Here is a 20545-nt window from a genome sequence, read left to right as displayed (position 1 = left end):
CGAACACCAGGCAGAACTCAAAGTCAACAGGGACATTTTGCCTCCATTTTCAGGCATAATGTATAGTGCCTTGATCTGCAAAGGTATGTCTGCATAATTACAGGTAAACATTATTTTGCATTGTAACAATGATGATGCGGGAAGGATTCCAGGCAGTTATTTTTTATAAAAAAGGTAACAGCTGAAACCACATATTTCACCCCTTATATAAAGCTCTTCAAGGACCATGGTTCACTTATTGGGATGCTGACCAGTGGACACACCATTACTAATAATAGATCCTGCATCTCCAGAACGCATTTTATCCTGCAGATCTTACATAATAAAGCCTTACGAGAACCGCAGATTGGAGCAGCTGAATACTTGTATTAATTTAGTCTATGAATAAAGCACTTGTAATGCTCTCAGCTTAAGTGCCAGGATATTTTCCTTCTCCACCCCCACTGCTCCTGCTTAACTTTGTAATTTATTTATAGATTAGATTGTCATTGGAGAGCAGAAGTCTGTGTGACCTATGGTGAGTCAATGTACTACTGATGAAACTACATCAATCCTGCTGTTTAAGCCTGAGAGAGGTATAGTATAGTACTGTCAATATAACAATCGACTTGAAAAGCCATGCACAGCATCTGCTAAACAAGTACACATGCTGTAGATTCTTCCCACAAGAATCAATATTCCATGCAGCTGAAAAAGATATTTTTACATACTTTTCTTTCAGAGCTGGAGTGGTACCTTAAATGCAAGCCCTCGTTCTTATACTTAACCTCTGGCAGCTTCATTGTTTTTTGGGCACCACTCCGGTCCTGTGATGCCACCTTGTACCCATAACTTCTGACTGGCTGGAAATCAGAAGTTGCATCCCAAGCTTTCAATGCAAGTCTATGAGAGCCGGAAAGATGCTCTCATAGACTTGTATTGAGTGACCGCCAAAGCTGCCGACAGGTTACGAGTCATAAGAGACAGATGGAAAAAGATGAACATGTTAGCAGGTCTGTATAATACAGGGGACTTACATGTAATGCATCACTAGCAGTGAAATAAAAAAAAAAAATAAAAATCACTGGAAAAAAAGTTTTTTTTAAAAAGGAAGTTAATCCAGCCTAGAGAAAAAAAAAATAAAATAAAGTAGATGTGATCAACTTAACCTTCGTCAGGCTGCATAATTTTACAACGTTAACAGCGACCCCTTATCTCGGAAGGGGGTGGAGATATTTTATTGAAATTTGGCCAATATATTCTGGACCAAAACTGCTGAGATGTCACGAAATTTCAGCCCTCTACGGCTTTTTGAAAAAAAAAAAAATGTATTGCAATTTTAAAACAGAATAGTTACAATTGTACCTATTCAGCTGGACAAAGGTTAAACTAAACCCATCTGTTCACTCACCGGAGATCCAGCCCAGAAGCATCAGGGTGTCCGGTCTATTTAATGACAGACAAACATTCACTTTTGTTTTGGCTTCATTTTTTCTACGACTGGACAACCTCAATTAAGTGAATATGGAGTGATGGAAGTAGAGAATCTAGTCCAGTTATCAATCATAGTCGAATACTCTTCAAAAAGGTTCTTACTGAATATGCAGGTATGAATGAAATAACTGACCTTAGGTAATGCTTTAGCAAAAACTTGGTAGCTAATCCCATCAGCGTGAACCTGGGGCTCTAATCTCCAAAAGTGCATTTGAGTGTGGAATTGATTTGCCATCAAGAATTGATAGCACATGATATGCATGATATAGCCTTACACAGCCCATCAATTTCCACAAAATAAGGAGATTTAATACTAAAATTATCATTGGAAATCCTGCTGGCAGACAAATTATTTATTAGTTACTATGATAGAAAATATTAGTGTGGAATAATTTTTAGATAAAAATGTAGCTTAAAAGAAAACTTGACTAGAGGGTCAACTAATGTGACATGGCCATATGGCAGGCATAATTTAATTTCAGAAATCATTTCAGGACAGCTCGCTACTCGGCAAGAGTCTACATACTATAAAATCATAAGATTATAGTACAAAATATTCTAAATGGCAGAGAATTTATTGACCAGATGGGGAAAACCAAGGAAAGAGAGCCAAGGAATAAGACTCCTGAAGTAATGAGAGTACTGGCATTCAAAAGTCTGAAAAACAAGAGCATTTGAGGAATAAAAGAACAAGTCTTTGCTAAATGCAAGTTAGGAGAGAAAGCCGAAAAATAATTAAAAAAAAAAACTTTGAGAATGCAATGTTCACTTTGGGACAATATATTTTATATAAGTACACCAAACAACCATAACATTAAAGCCTAAGATGTAGGCCAAAAGAGCAGAGATTTATCAAGCTTGGACACCACAAGAACTACTGACAGTGTCCTGAGGTATCTAGCACAAAGATGTGACCAGCAGATCCCATCAAATTCTGGAAGTTGCCAAGTGAAGCCTCCATGGATCTGATTTGTTTCTTCAGCTCATATGAAAAAATGGTGAGAAAGGTGAACATGACGTCAACATCTCTTCAAAAATTATTCAGAAATGGCATGAGAAACAACATTGTGGCAGGAAGAATTATGCTGCTGATTGAGACCAGGGCCACAAGGTCACACAGGATATCTTCATGTGGTCTACAAGAGAACTCTTCTCAAAATGTTGTTGGTGAGACACGGGTAGGGGTAGTTTACTTTGAAGTTATTCTAGGCTACACAGTCTTTTCTGCTTGTCAAGAGGACAAATAAAAAGGTAAACCGAAAAATATCTTTTAACAGCGTCTTAGGGCGGCTTTGCACGTTGCGACATCGCACGTGCGATGTCAGTGGGGTCAAATCGAAAGTGACGCACATCCGGCATCACTTTCGACATCGTACTGTGTAAATGCTAGATGATACGATGAACGAGCGCAAAAACGTCGTTATCGTATCATTGTTGCATTCACCGACATTTCCATAATGCCGGTGCCGCGACAGGTACGATGTTGTTCCTCGTTCCTGCGGCAGCACACATCGCTGTGTATGAAGCCGCAGGAGCGAGGAACATCTCCTTACCTGCCGCCGGCGGCTATGCGGAAGGACGGAGGTTGGCGGGATGTTTACATCCTGCTCATCTCCGCCCCTCCGCCGCTATTGGCCGCCTGCCGTGTGACGTCGCTATGACGCCGCACGACCCCTTAGGAAGGAGGCGGGTCGCCGGCCAGAGCGACGGTCGCAGGGCAGGTAAGTGCAGTGTGAAGCTGGCGTAGCGATAATGTTCGCTAAGCCAGCTATCACATGATATCGTACCTGCGACGGGGGCGGGGACTATCGCGTGCGACATTGCAGCATCGGCTTGTGATGTCCCAACGTGCAAAGACCGCCTTACACTACCGCCAGCGAGGCCAGGCATTCTCTTGGCGTGTCTATGGAGGCTTAAGGCCCCGTCACACACAGAGATAAATCTTTGGCAGATCTGTGGTTGCAGTGAAATCATGGACATATTGTTCCATTTGTACACAGGCATAAACCTGGCACTCATTGTCCAATTTCACTGCAACCACAGATCTGCCGCAGATTTATCTCTGTGTGTGACAGGGCCTTAAGACATTACCTTGGTCTGTGCAGTGAGGCCTCAATGGAACAAGTATGAAGCCCTGATTGACACAAGCTTCTTGTCTAAGCATTGCTATACAAGTAACATTTTGTCGATTGTTAAGACCTTGGCTACACAGACCCATATATAGCAAGGTGCTGTGTACTCAGATCTTGCTAATCAAAAAAAATTACATTTTTTTCATGATTCATGACTGCTATCCTTGTACCCTTTTTGTGAATATATTTTTTTTGAATCACAAAACATAAAAATACATATGAAAAGGTGTTCCCTTCTTTTTTACCATTTTTATACATTGGATACATTTTTTTCCCCAATGAGAGCAGGGCAAGTAACAGTGATTTTAATATGCAGAGACTTTTAGTCCAGTTATATAGTACTACAAAACAAAAAACAAAGTTGTGTTAGACAATCATCCAAACACAAAAACTACAACAGGTCCTGTAGTAACAGGTAAACCTTATCTGCACAACCAGTGGGAAAATAAATAAATAAATCATTTTTTACATTTTTACTATATGTAGTTTCGCAGTACTCTGCACAGCGGATAAGGTCTACTTGTCACTACAGGACACTTTGCGGTTCTTGTGTTTGAATGATTCTTGTGTTTGAATGATTATCTAAAAAAACACAGGTTTTTCTGTAGTTATACCTTATTCCTTTTTTACGCTCAGCATATACACTCCTGAAGACACCTTGGCAGTGAGGCACAAACTTGTTGGAATGGTTTTCTTTTTGGGGGCCCAAAGTGCAGCATTACACTTGGGTACTGCCCTTGTGAGAGAGTGAGCCCCCACAAAAGGCTTGACAGGGAGAACTAGGGTCAATTGAGTATCTGTGTTGATGTGGCCTCTTATGTGGCTACATGCATTACCGTATTTTTCGCTTTAGAAGACATTCCCCTGTGCTACCTATGGTCCCCTATGGATTGCACACGTTCCCGTGTTAGATAGCACCCCCATGCTGCCGCCCATGGCCCCTATAGATCGCACAAGTCCCCATGCATTAGATATCGCCCCCATGGTCCTGCCCATGGCCCCTATATAGATCGCACAAGTCCCCCTTTGTTAGATTTCGCCCCCATGGTGCTGCCCATAGCCCCTATAGATCGCACAAGTCCCCCTGTGTTAGATATCACCCCCAGGCTGCTGCCCATAGTAAAATAAAACACTCTTTCCTTACCTCCTCCAGCGTTTATCTCCCTCCGTGCTTCTGTTCTTCTACTTACTGGTTATTCGTGCCGGTCATGTGATCGGCACAGCAGACTGAGATCTCTGCCTGCCTGATCACAGTGGAAGCAGGGACATGGGGAGAAACGCTGGAGGGGGTAAGTAAAGCTTTTTTATTTTAGAATGAGCAGCAGCCTGGGGGCCAAATTTAACACAGGGGGGGGCATGTGCCATCACAGGGGAGCGCAGGCTCATATAATATGCACCGCTCCCCCAGCCCCTCACTGCGTGCGATTTCAGCACCACCGGAGATGGACAGCGGCTGTGCATATTATATGAGCGGGAGCAGGAGATCAAACGCTGCCGCTGCAGCGTTCACCTGCCCCCAGCACAGCGCCCCCACCTCCCCTGGACCCTGCAGTGTACATATGTATATATACCCCTTCCCGTATATTCGGCTTATAAGACGCACCCCCTACTTTCCCCCAAAATTTGGGTGGAACAAAAGTGCGTCTTATAAAGCGAAAAATACGGTACTTCCAATTGTCTTCTGGATTGGGTGAGATTGCAGCAATTTACTACCGACACAGATATTTGTACTGCAGTTTACAGCCTCCATTTATACTTTGATATAACTAATTTTGTCCTTTTTTGCATTAACAGGTGTTCTGCATAGGTTATTGGTCATTATTGTGGGTATATCCCTATTTTTAACGATTTACTATTGAAAGGTATATTCTAGCAATAGAATCCATAAAGGATATTTACTGACTTTATTCTGAGAGACTTACATCTAGCTCTAGGTTTGGGCATTTATTACTGCAAAGATGTAGAGAAAATTAATCTTTCTCACTGTGGGGAACAGAGCAGTCAGTGAATAACTAGTAACCAGCAATATTATGCACACAATAGCCAAAGGGAAACACTTATTACAAAATATTATGACTTTGCAAACATGGACCATTAATGGGCATTAGAAGTGTAAAAGGGTTGTGCAGTACAGAAATAGCACCTACTTTAAAAGAAGACAAAGTGGTAATTAAAGCAATCCTGCAGTATATGCAAGTGAAACGAAAGGTATTCATTAGTGATGGGCGAGCACTAAAATGCTCGGTACTCGATTCGAGCTGGTCAGACGCGCAAACGAGCCCGATGCAAGTAACGAGCAATATGGAAAGGCACTAATTTGCCTGTTCGGGTCTCTGCTCACATACAGCCACATAAACAGAGCATTTCCGGCAAGAGGGTAGGGGTTTTTTTGGTCACACTATAATCGAGAACATTAATTATCCCCTGTGGGAGCCATTCAGAAACTGCAACTGGCTCTCCCTGGGGTGACTACAAGGACGAAATATCTGAGCACCCATAATACTCTGCCGAGCTCCGAAAGTACTCAAGTACCCCGATGCTCGATCAAGTAACAAGCCGTGTCAAGCACATTCACTCATCACTAGTAACCATCCCACCTAATTATGGGTCCTTGGACACTACCCTGCTGCCTGTCAGTAGACCACTGATATTAAGATTCAACAATACAGATGAAGGGGATGTAGCTAGACTCTAAATATTACTTCTGCTATTACAAATTACACACTTATTGGGCTTTACTTGACCCAAATTTCTTTTTAATTTACTTAAATAGGGCAGTAATAGAGATTTACCACCAACTAATAGAAGAGGACTAAAGTTGAAGCTGAGCATGGCTGAGAAGCAGCGCCGTCATGAATAGCAGTCTAAAAATACTCCAACACTAGTGACCACTAATATTCTTTTATTAATAGCATGGCGATCTGAAAAGAAATCAGAACAGTATTGTTTCAAGCATTACTAATTCCTGTTAAAAAAAAACCAAAAAAAAAAAACCCTAAATTTAAAATCCACGACAAATAATACCTTTAGGCCTTGTGCGCACTAGAAAATGGAATTTTCTTAAGAAAATTCCACAGGCTCTGAAAGATTTCCACACCCGCGGAAAAAAAAAAACCTGCAAAAAAACGCACCGAAATCCGCATGCATTTTAGTGCGGTTTTCCCGCAGGTTGGTACATGTGTTTTAATGCAGTTAATGCAATAAAGCACATTGAAAAAAAAAAAAGAAAAAAAAAGGAGGTAATTTCCTTCTGATATAGATAGATAAATAGATAGAGATAGATAGAGAGATACTGGATAGATAGATAGATATATAGATAGAGGGATAGATAATTCAATAGAGTCCCAATGAGGACACACTGCAGTTCTCACGAGCAGTAATGTGTTCACATTACCGACCGTGAGAAATTACCTCTGGTTACCCCTGCAGTCTCGTTACGAGGCTGCATTAAGTACTGTGTGTCAGACGCGGCTTCAGCAGTCTGCAAGCGTCGTGGGACCTGCATGGATTACGTAGGAGCTGTGTGTTGGGAGGGGTTAATAAAGTGGTGAAAGAGGGTCTTTTTTGCTATTTTATTTAAAATAAAGGATTTTTCGTGGTGTGTGTTTATTCATTATACTTACTGGTTAATCATGTAAGCTGTTTCATAGACGCTGCCATGATTAAGCCAGGACTTCGTGGCAGCGATCCGCTGCCATTAACTCGTTATTACCCTGATTGCCACCGCATCATGGCAATCTGGAAGAGTCGGGGACACTCTGAGACTGTCACATAATGGATGCGACAGTCCCGGGGCAGCTGCGGGCTGATATTCTCTCTCAGCTGCATTGACCCTGGCCCTTGCTCTCCCCAGCCTGAGAATACCGGGCCGCCGATGTCTGTTTACCTTGGCTGTACAGTAAAAATACGGCGGAGCCCACGTTTTTTTTTTTTTTGTTTTTTTATTTGTAACATGTACGTTTGATTTCTATGTGAATTATATACAGTATGTCTGTGTGTGAGTGTGATCTGTGTGTGTTTACTCTCTGCTCCGCTCCCTCTTCCTGTCATAATTACATCACTTCCCTGCAAAACGCAGGCAGCGATTAACATTATGTCCCGAAAAAAGCGAAATACTGCAGGGAATAACGCAGGAAAACGCAATGAAATGCACAGAATTTGCTACCTGAGTTATTCCCTGCCTGATTTTACGATTACATTACAGTCAATGGAGTGAAATGCCGCAGCTACCTGCGGAAAAGAAGTGACATGCAATTATTTTTGCTGCGGGAATCCCGCAGCAAAACCTGTAGCTGTCAAAATCCGCCCAGTGCTCACAGCATTTTTTTTTCCCATAGGTTTTTCTGGTGAATCACTGCAGAAAGGTTATGAACATTTTCTGCAGCGAAACATGCAGCAAATCCGCGGGGAAATCTGCGGTAAAATCCGCCTAGTGCGCACAAGGCCTTCGTTGTGCAAGCAAATTCATTCAATAAAAATATTGCAATGCACATTATAAAACCTTTTTCAATAGACAATATAATGAAAATCTCTACAGAAAGAAAAAAAAAGTAAATTACTGTATAAACCTTTATTAGTCAGCTCTAAATTTAACATTTCTAACATCTAAATAGATTCAACACAAAAGGAAAATTGCATATAAAGATTTGAAAACCCCTGCTGACAGTAATCATTCGACACATTCCAAGATTGCGCAAAACCAATTATTTACATACAAATAATCTATTAGCAGGCAAGGATCTGATTTTCCTTTGGTATGAATTCCTGTGACAATTGTTCAGACCTTTCTAAAATACCTAAGATTTCTTCATGCTAAAAATGCTGCCAAACTAGTATGTCCAACAGAATGAATGGAGTGTTTTGGTGTCACCCATACACTATGTTCGTGATATACAGGTATTTTTATATAGGCCGTCCTACCAGCCACCAGAGCTGAATTTATAGAAGTCAAGAAGTATGTGTGTGCAATATATATAATATATATAATATATACATATATATATATATATATATATATATATATATATATATATATATATATATATATATATATATATATATATATATATATATATATATATATATATATATATATATATATATATATATATATATATGATGGTCACTGGTAAAATCCTGGAGGGAAGATCTGTTTCACCAAGGTGGATAACTTCGGAGAGGTGAAAGCCAGATGTAGTCTTCAGCATGTTGTTATGTGCTAATAGGGTTAAAGGCAACCTGTCACCAGGCTTTTCTCTCATGACCTGCAGCCACTACCAGTAAGCCCTTATATACGGTAGTCTGGAATGCTGTATATAAGAGCCCAGGCCACCCTATAGAACTGAAAAAACACCTTTATTATACTCTCCTAGGGGGCGGTCTGGTCATAGAATGGTAGAGTTGGAAGGGACCTCAAAAGCCATCAGGTCCAACCCCCTGTGAGTGCAGATTTTCCTAAAGCATCCCAGCTACATATTTATCCAGCTTCCGCTTGAAGATTTCCATTGATGGAGAGCTCACCACCTCCCGTGGTCGCCTGTTTCACTCTGACTGCCCTCTCTGTCAGAAACTATGTCCTAATGTCTAAACTGAATCGCCTTCCTGTTAGTTTCATCCCATTGCTTCTTGTACTTGCTTGTGCTGAGAATAGGGTAGTTCCCTCTGCAGTGTGACTACCTTTCAGATATTTGTAGACCACTATTAAGTCTCCTCGCAGCCTTCTCTTTTGCAAACTAAACATTCCTAGTTCTTTTAGCAGGTCTTCATAGGACATGGTTTGCAGACCTTCTACCATCTTAGTTGCTCTTCCCTGGACTTACTCCAATATATCGATGCCATTTTTTGTACACTTCTGGGCGCCCCAATTAACAGTATTCCAGGTGTGGTCTTATCAAGGCGGAGTATAGGGGAATAATTACCTCTCTTAATCTAGATTCTATGCTTGTCTTCACACATCCCAGAATTTTTTTGACCATTTAAGCTGCAGAACTGCACTGTTGGCTCAGGTTGAATCTGGGTTCTACTATTATGCCCAAGTCCTTTTCCCGGTGCTATCACCTAGTTCTATTCCTCCCACACTATATATGCTTGTTACATTTCTTTTACCCAGATATAGGACTTTGCATTTGTCCCTGTTGAACAATGGGCCGAGGTAAACAGAATATTTGAGTGTGTCTAGATCCTGTTAAATACGATATTTCCTCTCTAGTGTTGGCTACTCCTCCTATGTTAGTATCATCTGCAAATTTTACGAGTTCCCAATAATTCAGTTGTCCAGATCATTTATAAAGATATTAAACAACACTAGGCCCAGGACAGAGCCTTGCGGCACCCCACTTTTAACTTTCCTCCAACTTGATGTGTAGCCATTTATTATTACTCGCTGTGCACGATCATTAAGCCAGTTGTGAATCCATGCAACTGATTTTTTATAAATTCCGTGCTCGATCATTTTTTCAATGAGGATGTTATGTGATACTTTAAACGAATGCCTCAGGCTCACCTCACATCAGCGGTATTTTGCCGCAAAACCGGATCCGTTACAAATAAGTTTCATTTAATTTCAATTCCTTTCCAATGGAATCGAGGCAAGATGCGGTCACATGCGGTTGTGGATGACGCACGCATCCACATGTGACCGCATCTTGCCGCCATTCCATTGGAAATTAAATGAAACGCATTTGTAACAGATACGGTTTTGCGGCAAAATACCGCTGATGTGAGGTGAGCCTCACTGAAGTCAAGGTATGCTATATCTACAGCATTCCCTTGGTCTAACCATTCAGTGACTTTCGTTATAGAACGAAATCAGGTTGGTCTGACAAGATATATTGGTCATAAAGCCGTGCTGGCTTTGGTTAATTAATGCCTTCCCAATCCAGGTACCAAAGCAAATGTTCCTTGACAATTTGCTCGAAGATTTTACATGCTATGGAGGTCTGGCTTATAATACACACAAAGGAAATAAACGTGTATAACAAAAACATGTGCAATTGCAATAATTATCTGGGAGATCTAATCAATTCATTATCTTATATAAAACTACAATTTGTAAAAGTAATACTGTATAATGCATTAACGACCAGAAAATCTTGTATTGTAACCATCACCCATCTTTACACTGAAATGACCCGTTAATAGGTTTCCTTCGCTACACATCAGAGTGGCTCAGCACACAATGTCAGATTAAGATTCAAGGAAAAGTCTGGGAAAATCTCTCTTGCGAAGCAGAACAACATAATAAGTTAAAGCAGTCAGCTAAAAATTGATGAGCAGCCTTCAGTAATCAATAGTAGTTAATGAATCCAGCACTGATCCTGATAAACTAGTGTGGATTCATTCCAATAGACCTTAGAAAGTGCAATATAATATTAAAGTCACCGATATATTTTTTTGCTGCCACTGTGCAATCCATCACTCAAATTAGTTATTCTGTAATCCTTACTGTTCAGCATCGGCACATTTTGCTTTGTAAGTATCCAGAGATATTGCTAATTCTGAGCACAGCTGGAGTCCTCTTACCATTCAGCAGAACAGCACATTTTGGAGGTGACGGACTACCCAACTGAAGAGTTAACAAGTTCAGCAAATGCTGAGGACACTAATTAGAATGAGAAAATGGACAGCAAAGGGAATATCTGGCATCTCAAAAGATATATTAAACTAATTGAAAGCAGAAATTTCATAGAAGTTTATATAAACTAATACAACAGAAGATGCAAAGCCTACAGCAGCCAACTTATTAATCGGTGGAGGACGAGAGGTCAGTCTTGCGTAAAAAACATTTCTTACCAACACATTTAAGGAATATACAGAACGCTATCACAACTATGTTTCTTATCACCAGCTTTAAATTTAAAATCACTTTTATGTACCATATAAAAAGGAAATTTAACTAAAAGAAAACCTATGAAATAAATACTGTCAGAAAATAATGTATGCAAAATACTAAAATACACAAAGACAAGGGCTAAATAACATTTGATAAATTAAAAATTCTATTTACTCATTTCTAGAGATGGGCAAACCCGTAGATTGTGAATACCAGCCCCCAGCTGTTCGCTTTATCTTGATTGGGTAACAAAATTGGGGGGGTACCCGCACACAGTTTTTAAAAAAAATATTTATTTAAATAATGCAAAAAAAAAAAAAAAAACACTTCACGGGGTCCCTCATATTTTGATAGATAGCCAATAAAACTCACACAGCTGGGAGCTGCAACCTGTAGCATTCTGCTTCATCTGAGCTGGGTATCAATATACAGGAGACCCTACATCATTTTTTCCAGTTTTTTATTTTTACATTCCACAACTAATCACAAATGCCAGATGTCTGACTCCAACCAATCATAGACAATGTCCCAGAAGGTGGGCAGGGGAAGCAGTGCATATAAATGAGAGTTATTGATTGAACCCAGAAGCTGTGTGACAGCTGCGCAGGAGACCAAGTATAACTGTCCTGCTTTAATGCCCATATTTCTTCAATTTGCAGACCCCTAACTCCTACTAACACTATTTTACAGCACACAAGTTGGATCCCTATACACTTATATGGGGTTTGGCGTCCACGTTCAAATCCGGTCCCAAACCGGACTTTTTTTTTTTTTAAACTCCAGTTGGACCAGACAAACCCATATATTTGCAGGTTCCTGCATCTTTAATCCTACACCATTTGCAGTAATCTGTGGTGAAACTTGGCAAATGCTCAACTTTCCATAGCTAAATAAAATTATTACACAGTTCTCATTGCAAACAGTAGGTTCACATTAGTGAATAGTGTAGACATCAACTTAGCATTGTATGTTCGAGCGGAACTGACTTCTACTCGATTATTACAAAAATCAGTAAAGTGTGTTGTTTTATTTAAATTGCTTCCAAGAGGATTACTCATTCAAAAAAAAAATGTTAAAAAAAAAAAAAATTATACTCTCATGCCGCTCCTCTTGATTCCCCCAGCTCCTTAGCATCACACATCCAGGACTCATTGCATTTTCATATCACTGTTTCTCGAGCGAAATCCCCGGACCTTTCAAACTAATCTGACTTCTGGCTCCGATTTTGCTAGGTATGTGTCTGCCCATGAAAGGTCTTGTCCCATGTTATGATATCCTGACTTTATGCACAGTGGCACAGAACCATCAACAGAGCCAAATGTCCTGGACCAGCATGACGAGGCCCAGGGATGCAGAGCCAGTAGTGGGGAGAACAACATGTTAAGAGGGCTGGATGGGTGATGATGAGGAGCCCGAGAACCCTCATAGCATAAAAAGTGATAATTTAATTTGAAGTTCTCCACCAATCGAGTTTCCTGGAACAATGAACACAAATTAGAATTTTGACTGCCCCAGTCATCTCTACTTGGCACCATAAAAGTTAAAAATCTAGCAATTCTTTATTTTCCTTTTGTCCAAAACCATTATATCCCAATTATCACAAACATTGCCATAGAAAGAACTAAAAAAATAAATAAATAATAATTCTATGTTATCAATGTTATTGGGTTCACAAAATTCGAGCAGATATAGTGAGAGAAGAGATAACACCAACCTGAAAAAACATAACACCGTGTGTTATAGTACTCAGAACATTCTGCATTGTACAGCAGTGTTTATACAAGATATGCTCATTTATGAATGTAAAATGACACTAAGGACCATCAAGTCATCAATAATTAAACCAATTTATTCCAGATCTTAAGTATTTTACAAGAGGAAAGCTTTTAACCTTGCACTCTCTTAACTCCTGTGAGATACAGTATAATGAGGAGGCAGTACTAGAATTTATTTCATCCTTTACAATGATTAAAAAAAAAATACATCTGAACAAATCTTTTTCGTGTATCAAGGGCATGTGATTAAACATGTACAAGTTATTTTAACCAACTTGACGTTTTCAACCTATACTGTGAAATGTTTCAAATGTTATCTAGGACTTTTTCTGTTTTTTTACAGACCGCTCATACTAGCAATTCAACGGGTTTCATTGACGTCACATAAACAGAGCAATGGCTTCTTTTCCGCTCAGCTCTGTTGAGGGGGGGGCGACTGCCGATGTCATGTCAATTGACAGCCGCCTCCCCACTGCCTAACTTTGCGACCCCGGCTGTCAATCAGCATGACACCAGCAGTCACGCCATGTTGACAGAAAAGTCCAGAAGAAAAAAAATAGCTGCTCTGTTGAGAAGAAGTAGCTGAATCACCGACAGGATCTGTCAGTAACCACTTAAGGCCCTGTGACACACAGAGATAAATCTGTGGCAGATCTGTGATTGCAGTGAAATTGTGGACAATCAGTGCCAAGTTTGTGGCTGTGTACAAATGGAACAATATGTCCATGATTTCACAGCAACCACAGATCTGCCAAAGATTTATCTCTGTGTGTAACAGGGCCTTTAGTGCTGGCGCCAGGTTTCGCAGGCAGGTAGTAGCCTCTAACCACTACCTGCCTATTAGGTTTTTTTGGTACAAAGCAAGAAAAAGAAATACATGGATAACATTATTCCTACTGTAACAATTTGTAGTCAGTAAGTCTACATTTCACCATTGCCTACTGAACAAAAAAAAAGATCTATGGTGACTCAAAAATAATTCACACATAAGTAGTATCCATTGATTTCCTTACCAGCCATCATCTTCTGAGCTTCGTATGGCTCCATATACCCATCATTCTCTGTCACTATTTCGGCAGTTGTTTGGCTTCCCGGGCCCTGCTTTGCATCAAATGGGTCTGCATAGTCTTCAAGAATGATTGGCTTTAAAAAAAATTAAAAAAAATTATTATTAGATGAAAAAATGGAAGTTTAAACATTTCAAAACATATATGGGCCTTTCAGTGACATCAAGACTATAGTAAATTTTTGAGCCCCTGAACCAGTTGTTACTAGATCAGTTTCCCATATAAAGTAAGTCAAATGTCCAGGTGGTCTGCACCTCTCAAATGTATAAGCTTCCTGCAGAGATTCCCTTCCAGCCTCCACCTCTCCCTCAACACAACTATCTGAAGAGAACTAGCTCAAGAAGCCAAGATCAGAATTTTACCCAGAGACTAATCAGCATAATCTCAACTCATACTACTACTGTGGTAGACACACCACAAACGACTGTACAAACACTTTACAAGTTTACTTTACTATAAAACTTGTAATCGATCTCTAGCCATCCGCTTATCAAAGGCAGATGAAGATTATTATGTTCAAAATTATCTTCTGCTACACAGGTCACAGGAATTATAAAATCCATGAAGACATCTCTGTCTCTCAAAGGCAGGCAAATCCCCACTCCTTCACTGAACAAATGGGATTAAGTACAACTAGGAAGTATAACTAATTATAAGTGAGGAAGTAGAGAGAGGGCACATCCACTGAAGCTAGGATCTTCTGGTGTGGAAAGGTGATTAAACTTTGTACATCTGTTGGGAAATAGACGTGAAACCTGGATTTTGTATATTAGAGAGAACTAGCCTTGTACAGGAACCAGCATATTCAGTTGAAAAAAATTTTTTCAGACACTTTGCATTGGCGGAAAATTACAAAGATTGGGGATTGTAGAGATCGGATATTGATGGAAAATACATTTTTAACTTCAGGACTCCCATGGGCAAGGGAAAGAACATGCATATTTTTCATAATTGTAATACATGGTTATGAGCTCTAAATTAATATTAGGCAACTGGATGATGCTAGCCAAGCCATATTTCATATCTATAGAAAGATAAAATTGCAATAATATGACCATGATATCTTCCACATAGGACAACCAGGGGTGAAGATATCCTGGAAGTCAGAATTTTATAATTTTCAAAAAACTGAAGCCACATCCCATGACCAGTCTTACTATGAGCCATTGGACCATGAGGAAAACATGAGGGAACGCTGAAACGCGTAGTCCGGTGTGACTATTACCCGTTATACTTGCTCTGCATAGTGGAATGATGGATTTTAAACAGTGATCAATAAAGTATTTATTTTGTAAATTGAAAAAAAGCATTTTGTGACTATAGATCTATCATCCGCTGGATTGTGCATTTTTGCTCTTTTTTTGTTTGATATTTTCTATTAGAGTTTGGTTTCATTTTGATTTGCACGGGCGAGTCCAATTCGATAAAACATTGGATTGCTCTCACTCTAGTGTAAAACTATGAGGCAGGGCCCACCTGCAATTGATTTCTCATGCGATAGTGGCATGCGGAATGAATCACAGCATGCTGTGTTTGGTAGCGAGTCTCGGCTCACAAACCCCCATACAAGTCTATAGAAGTGTGTGAAACATCGCACTGCACTCGCATGTAATCTGAGTGCAGTGCGATATACGCACAGACAGGCAGCGAAAGAAATGGGGAGAAAGTGCTCCCTCCCTGCTCTCCACATCTGTGATGCGATCGCAAGATGGCTTCACAAATCGCATGACCTTTGTCTGACACCCGCAGCAGAGGGTCATTAGCATATCGCTTCTGATGCTCTTGCATCTGAATCTATACGCTAGTGGAACCATACCCTTAGAACTCTCCAAAAAGAGAACTGTACCACCCCTGCAACTACAGGTTAAGAACTTTTTTTTGCTTATCACTTTTAATTTTACATTGTATTATTTTGTCTCATTTGTAACATCTTTTGTATATCTCTATAAACACCGGACTACTTTTTGGATTAAATATATAAAATTTAATAGCTTCATTCCTCTTGCGATATTAATCTCTTGCCCAAAGCTGGATGGTATCTGTAACGGGTGTCCAAACTACCTGTATAAACGATTGGTGGTGGCAGCGAAAAAATGTTTAGGGGTTATTCTAGAGCTTGGCAGTGACGGCACTGGAGATATATATTACACACTCACACACACACACACCACTTACAGTGAGTTACTTAATAATTGGCCTAACAGTGCTGTTTGTGACAAGTGTGTGACTTTCCCCCCTGGCTAACTCCTTGACAATATAATATATAAACTTCAAATGTAAGGTGTAGCAGTCCGAGTGCCTTTGTGAAATGGGTGAAAATTAGGTTTTTAAATCACAAATAGATGATTTCAAATGTTTGTCTTTTTAGAGTCTCATCTGCAGTAGAAAAGTGGTAATAAACAAATGGGCTAAAATTGTAACAATTTGTGATAAAACCACATACGAGAATGGTTTTCACCTGCGATGTCGAAAATAAACTGATTTTTTTTTATTCCTATTTCTTCTGTTTCTATATTTTAAAAAAAACAAATATCACTATCTTTAATAAACAACATGAAAGGTCTAGGATATCAGTAGTTTACAAAGTTTTTAATGGCATTAAGAGAGATGACATGCAAAAATATATTTCAGAGAATGGAATGGACAACCAGCATGGATTCAAGATAAATTGAGTATAACCAACCTGTTGGGGTTCTATGAGGGGGCAAGTGCAAATCTGGATATTGGTAATGCAGCTGATGTGATTTATCTGGACTTTGCAAAGGCATTTGATACTGTACCACATAACAGCCTTATACTGAAGCTCCAAAAGCAAGACTAGGGGAAAGGATATGCAGATAGGAACGGAATTGGCTAAAAGACATGAAATAAAATGGTCGTAAGTGGTACCTTCTGTAAATGGGATATAGTCAGCAGTGGGGTACCACTAGGATCTTTATTAGGTCAGATTCTTTTAAAGGGAACCAAAACAGCAGATTTTTCACATATATAGTACATGCACTGCCATACTGGTACTAGGGTGCTGATTCAAATCATATCTTTAGTTTAGATACAAGTAAAATATGTCTTTGTACCGTGTTAGCCAGTAGAGATAAAAAAATTGTTTAAAAGAACAGAGAGTCCTCAGTGGTTGATACCTTTTAATGGCTAACTGAAAAGATGGTAATAATTGCAAGCTTTCGAGACTACTCAGGTCTCTTCATCAGGCATGGTATAACACAAAATCTGAAGAGTCATATATTTATACACAACAGCATATGTTGTGTATAAATATGTTGTGTATAAATATGTGACTCTTCAGATTTTGTGTTATACCATGCCTGATGAAGAGACCTGAGTAGTCTCGAAAGCTTTCTATTATTACCATCTTTTCAGTTAGCCATTAAAAGGTATCAACCACTGAGGACTCTCTGTTCTTTTAAACAATTTATCTTTAGTTTAGAGATTCTATACTTTGTTGCTGAAAAATAATCTATAAAACATTCAAAAATTACGTCATTGGTGCAGTGGCTTGAGCATCGGGGCGGAATTGTGTGGGCCAAATCCTCAGGAATGATTCCTTCTCCTGACTAGCCTTCATAAAACATTATTGGTAGGCGAAAGTATCCAAAACAATGCATTATTTAAAACATGACATACTGAAAATAAAACAAAAAAAAATTATAAGAAAGCATATGAATAAAAAAAAGGCACAAAAAATGTAATGTAAAAACACAAGTAATCTAATACAGTAAACTGAGTATTTGGTGCAGAAAATTGGCTGAACAAAAAATTCACCATTGTGGGCACTTTGCACTATGAGAATTGTATTTTTAGGGTCTTACAATGTCCTATTATAGCCAATTTTTTTGCATACAATACAAAAAAATTAGCACACAACCTATTTGAGGACGTTTTGATCCAGCAAGCTAGAATTACTAAGGAATTAGGAAAGTTTATCTGGAAATAATGTAAGTTCCACCTGCAAATCTCAGTCTTGTGACGCCGGTCTAGCTTATCATTGCGCCTCTCACACAATTCTTGGCTCCTCATCTCCTCCAGAAATGCAGGGTAAATAAAAAGCACAAACAACAACAGAATGAAACGTGTAGGATTCACTCAAATACATTCAGCCACCATCTAACTGGTTTCTATTGCTTTTGTTATTTAGTAAAATGGTTTTATGCAGCTGTGAGCAGTGATAGCATACAGTCCTAATTGATCACTGAGGCATAGAGCAATAGAATGAAGGTCGGTGACACCAGCCCCTGTCAGTCTTCAATGAGCTCAGAGAAGCAGAAAAATAATATTAAACAGATTCAACACTTAGCAATCACACAACGGTAATTAACTGTAAATGTCAAGCTTCTCCACCAAAATCAGCTTTTCAAGGACTCGCATGACAAACAGCTAATAAAATGGAAGAACGAGGCATGGAAGGTAAAGGTTGGATGGAAGATCAAAATGGGAACAAATTATCTAAATTCGAGCGAAGTTTATAGCATGAAGCTAAAATCAGAAATAAGGGTTGGTAATAAAATACAACATAAAAGGCAGACAGACCAAAGTGGCTAATGGGAAAATCATATTCAGGATACAGCGAGAAAGCATAAGGTATCCAAACACAAATGCACATAATACAGCATATATCTGTCATAACCACAACAGTGGGGGATTTCGGCCCAACCTGTGCATTGCACCAATATGTCCCTAAGGGATATTTCCATACAACAATCGAAGCCAACACAATTCATTATTCGCAAAGTAATCATGCACACAGTAGAATCAATTTCATAGGAAATAGATTAATCTGTCAGTAAACATTCCGCATGAACAGGCAAAAGTTTAACAGGTAAATGTTTTATTTTACAATGAAGTATACATAATAAATGTTAAAAAACAAAAAAAAACAAAACTGGTAGACAAGCAATAGAGACCTTCCATTGGCCCAACCTTAAGGCTAAGTTCACACAGGGCATCTTTTGGTGCGTTTTTGAGGTCACACAGATGCACCTAGATGCATGCATTTCCTTCTCCCAGCAAAGTCTATGAGATTTTGATTTTGCTGTCCACACTGGGTATCTTTTGTTGGCTGCATCTTGGCTGCGTTTTTGCATTTTTCCAGCATTTTTTGAGCCCTTCCAGTCAATAGATTTGACTTAAAAAGCGAATTGAGCGAAACACGGTAAAACGTATCAAAAACACATTGCATTTTCAATGCATTTTTGCCACAGTGCGTTTTTGGTGCGGTGTTTTGGGACAAAACCGCTGCATATTTGTGGTTAAAAAAAAGATGCTGCATGTGAACATACCCTAACAGAAATTTAGGCTGCTTCTCTACTTGAAAACATTCAGGAAAACCTTGTTATGTGCAAGAGGTCAATGTTTGAGTTTTGCAAGGAGCCTTGAATGCCCAAATGACACACACAAGGCCTCGTTGAATATTTGGTGAGTGTATAACCTCAGTATTTGTAGCCAAAACCAGGAGTGGATAAAAACAAATACAGAAGTGGTGCCATGTTTCTATTATATTTTCCTCTCATTTTCCCACTCCTGGTTTTGGCTACAAATACTGAGGTAAAAAACTCACCAAATACTCAACATGTGCATTTGGCCTAAATGTTAGGCAACTGACTGGCAAGCCAATCATCAATTGGGTTTTGGTGCTTCCCAACTTGACCTCGATGGCAAATGAATAGATGTATCAGGCAGCTGACTTTCAACCAGCTGTGAGGTTTAGTTTTGTTTTTTATTATTTAATTTTAGGCGATACACGTAACTGCAAGATGTGTCTAGCAGCAATGTTTTACTCCCTTTTCAGAACACATTGACCAAGCCTAGCATGCATATCTATGGTATAGTTGGAATATCTGCAGAGAGAAAACATTTCTCTTTTATACTCGTTCACCAGTTAAGCTATAAACACACAGTGCAACTTTTTCACATTTTTTTATGCATTTTTTTAGTGCAGGTTGTCACAAAACTGCATGTTAATCCTTAAAGCAGCAAAGGCAATGAGAATCCTCAAGGGGCGGCATAATGGCTCAGTGGTTAGCACGGTGGCTCAATGGTTAGCACTACAGTCTTGCAGCGCTGGGGTCCTGGGTTCAAATCCCACCGAGGACAATATCTGTAAGGAGTCTGTATGTTCTCCCCATGTTTGCGTGGGTTTCCTCCCACACTCCAAAGACATATAGATAGGGAATTTAGATTGTGAGCCCCAATGGAGACAGTATTGGCAATGTATGTAAAGAGCTGTGGAATCAACAGTGCTATATAAATGAATAA

At 39.4% G+C, this 20545-nt stretch overlaps 1 protein-coding gene across 3 annotated transcripts in view; it reads right to left on the bottom strand.

Moving 5' to 3' along the window:
- The window catches only part of SHF (Src homology 2 domain containing F), a 365439-nt gene that overhangs the window by 246057 nt on the left and 98837 nt on the right, over positions 1-20545 (bottom strand). For all 3 annotated transcript variants that reach the window (XM_075345669.1, XM_075345670.1, XM_075345672.1), the window contains exon 2: positions 14225-14354. In XM_075345669.1, coding sequence (XP_075201784.1) covers positions 14225-14354 — 130 coding nt within the window. The remainder of the gene's footprint in view (positions 1-14224; positions 14355-20545) is intronic.

This window comes from Anomaloglossus baeobatrachus, chromosome 4, assembly GCF_048569485.1.
Source record: "Anomaloglossus baeobatrachus isolate aAnoBae1 chromosome 4, aAnoBae1.hap1, whole genome shotgun sequence".
Taxonomy (NCBI): domain Eukaryota; kingdom Metazoa; phylum Chordata; class Amphibia; order Anura; family Aromobatidae; genus Anomaloglossus; species Anomaloglossus baeobatrachus.
The sequence above is the reverse complement of the archived record's forward strand: the minus strand, read 5'-3'. Positions and strand labels throughout refer to the sequence as shown.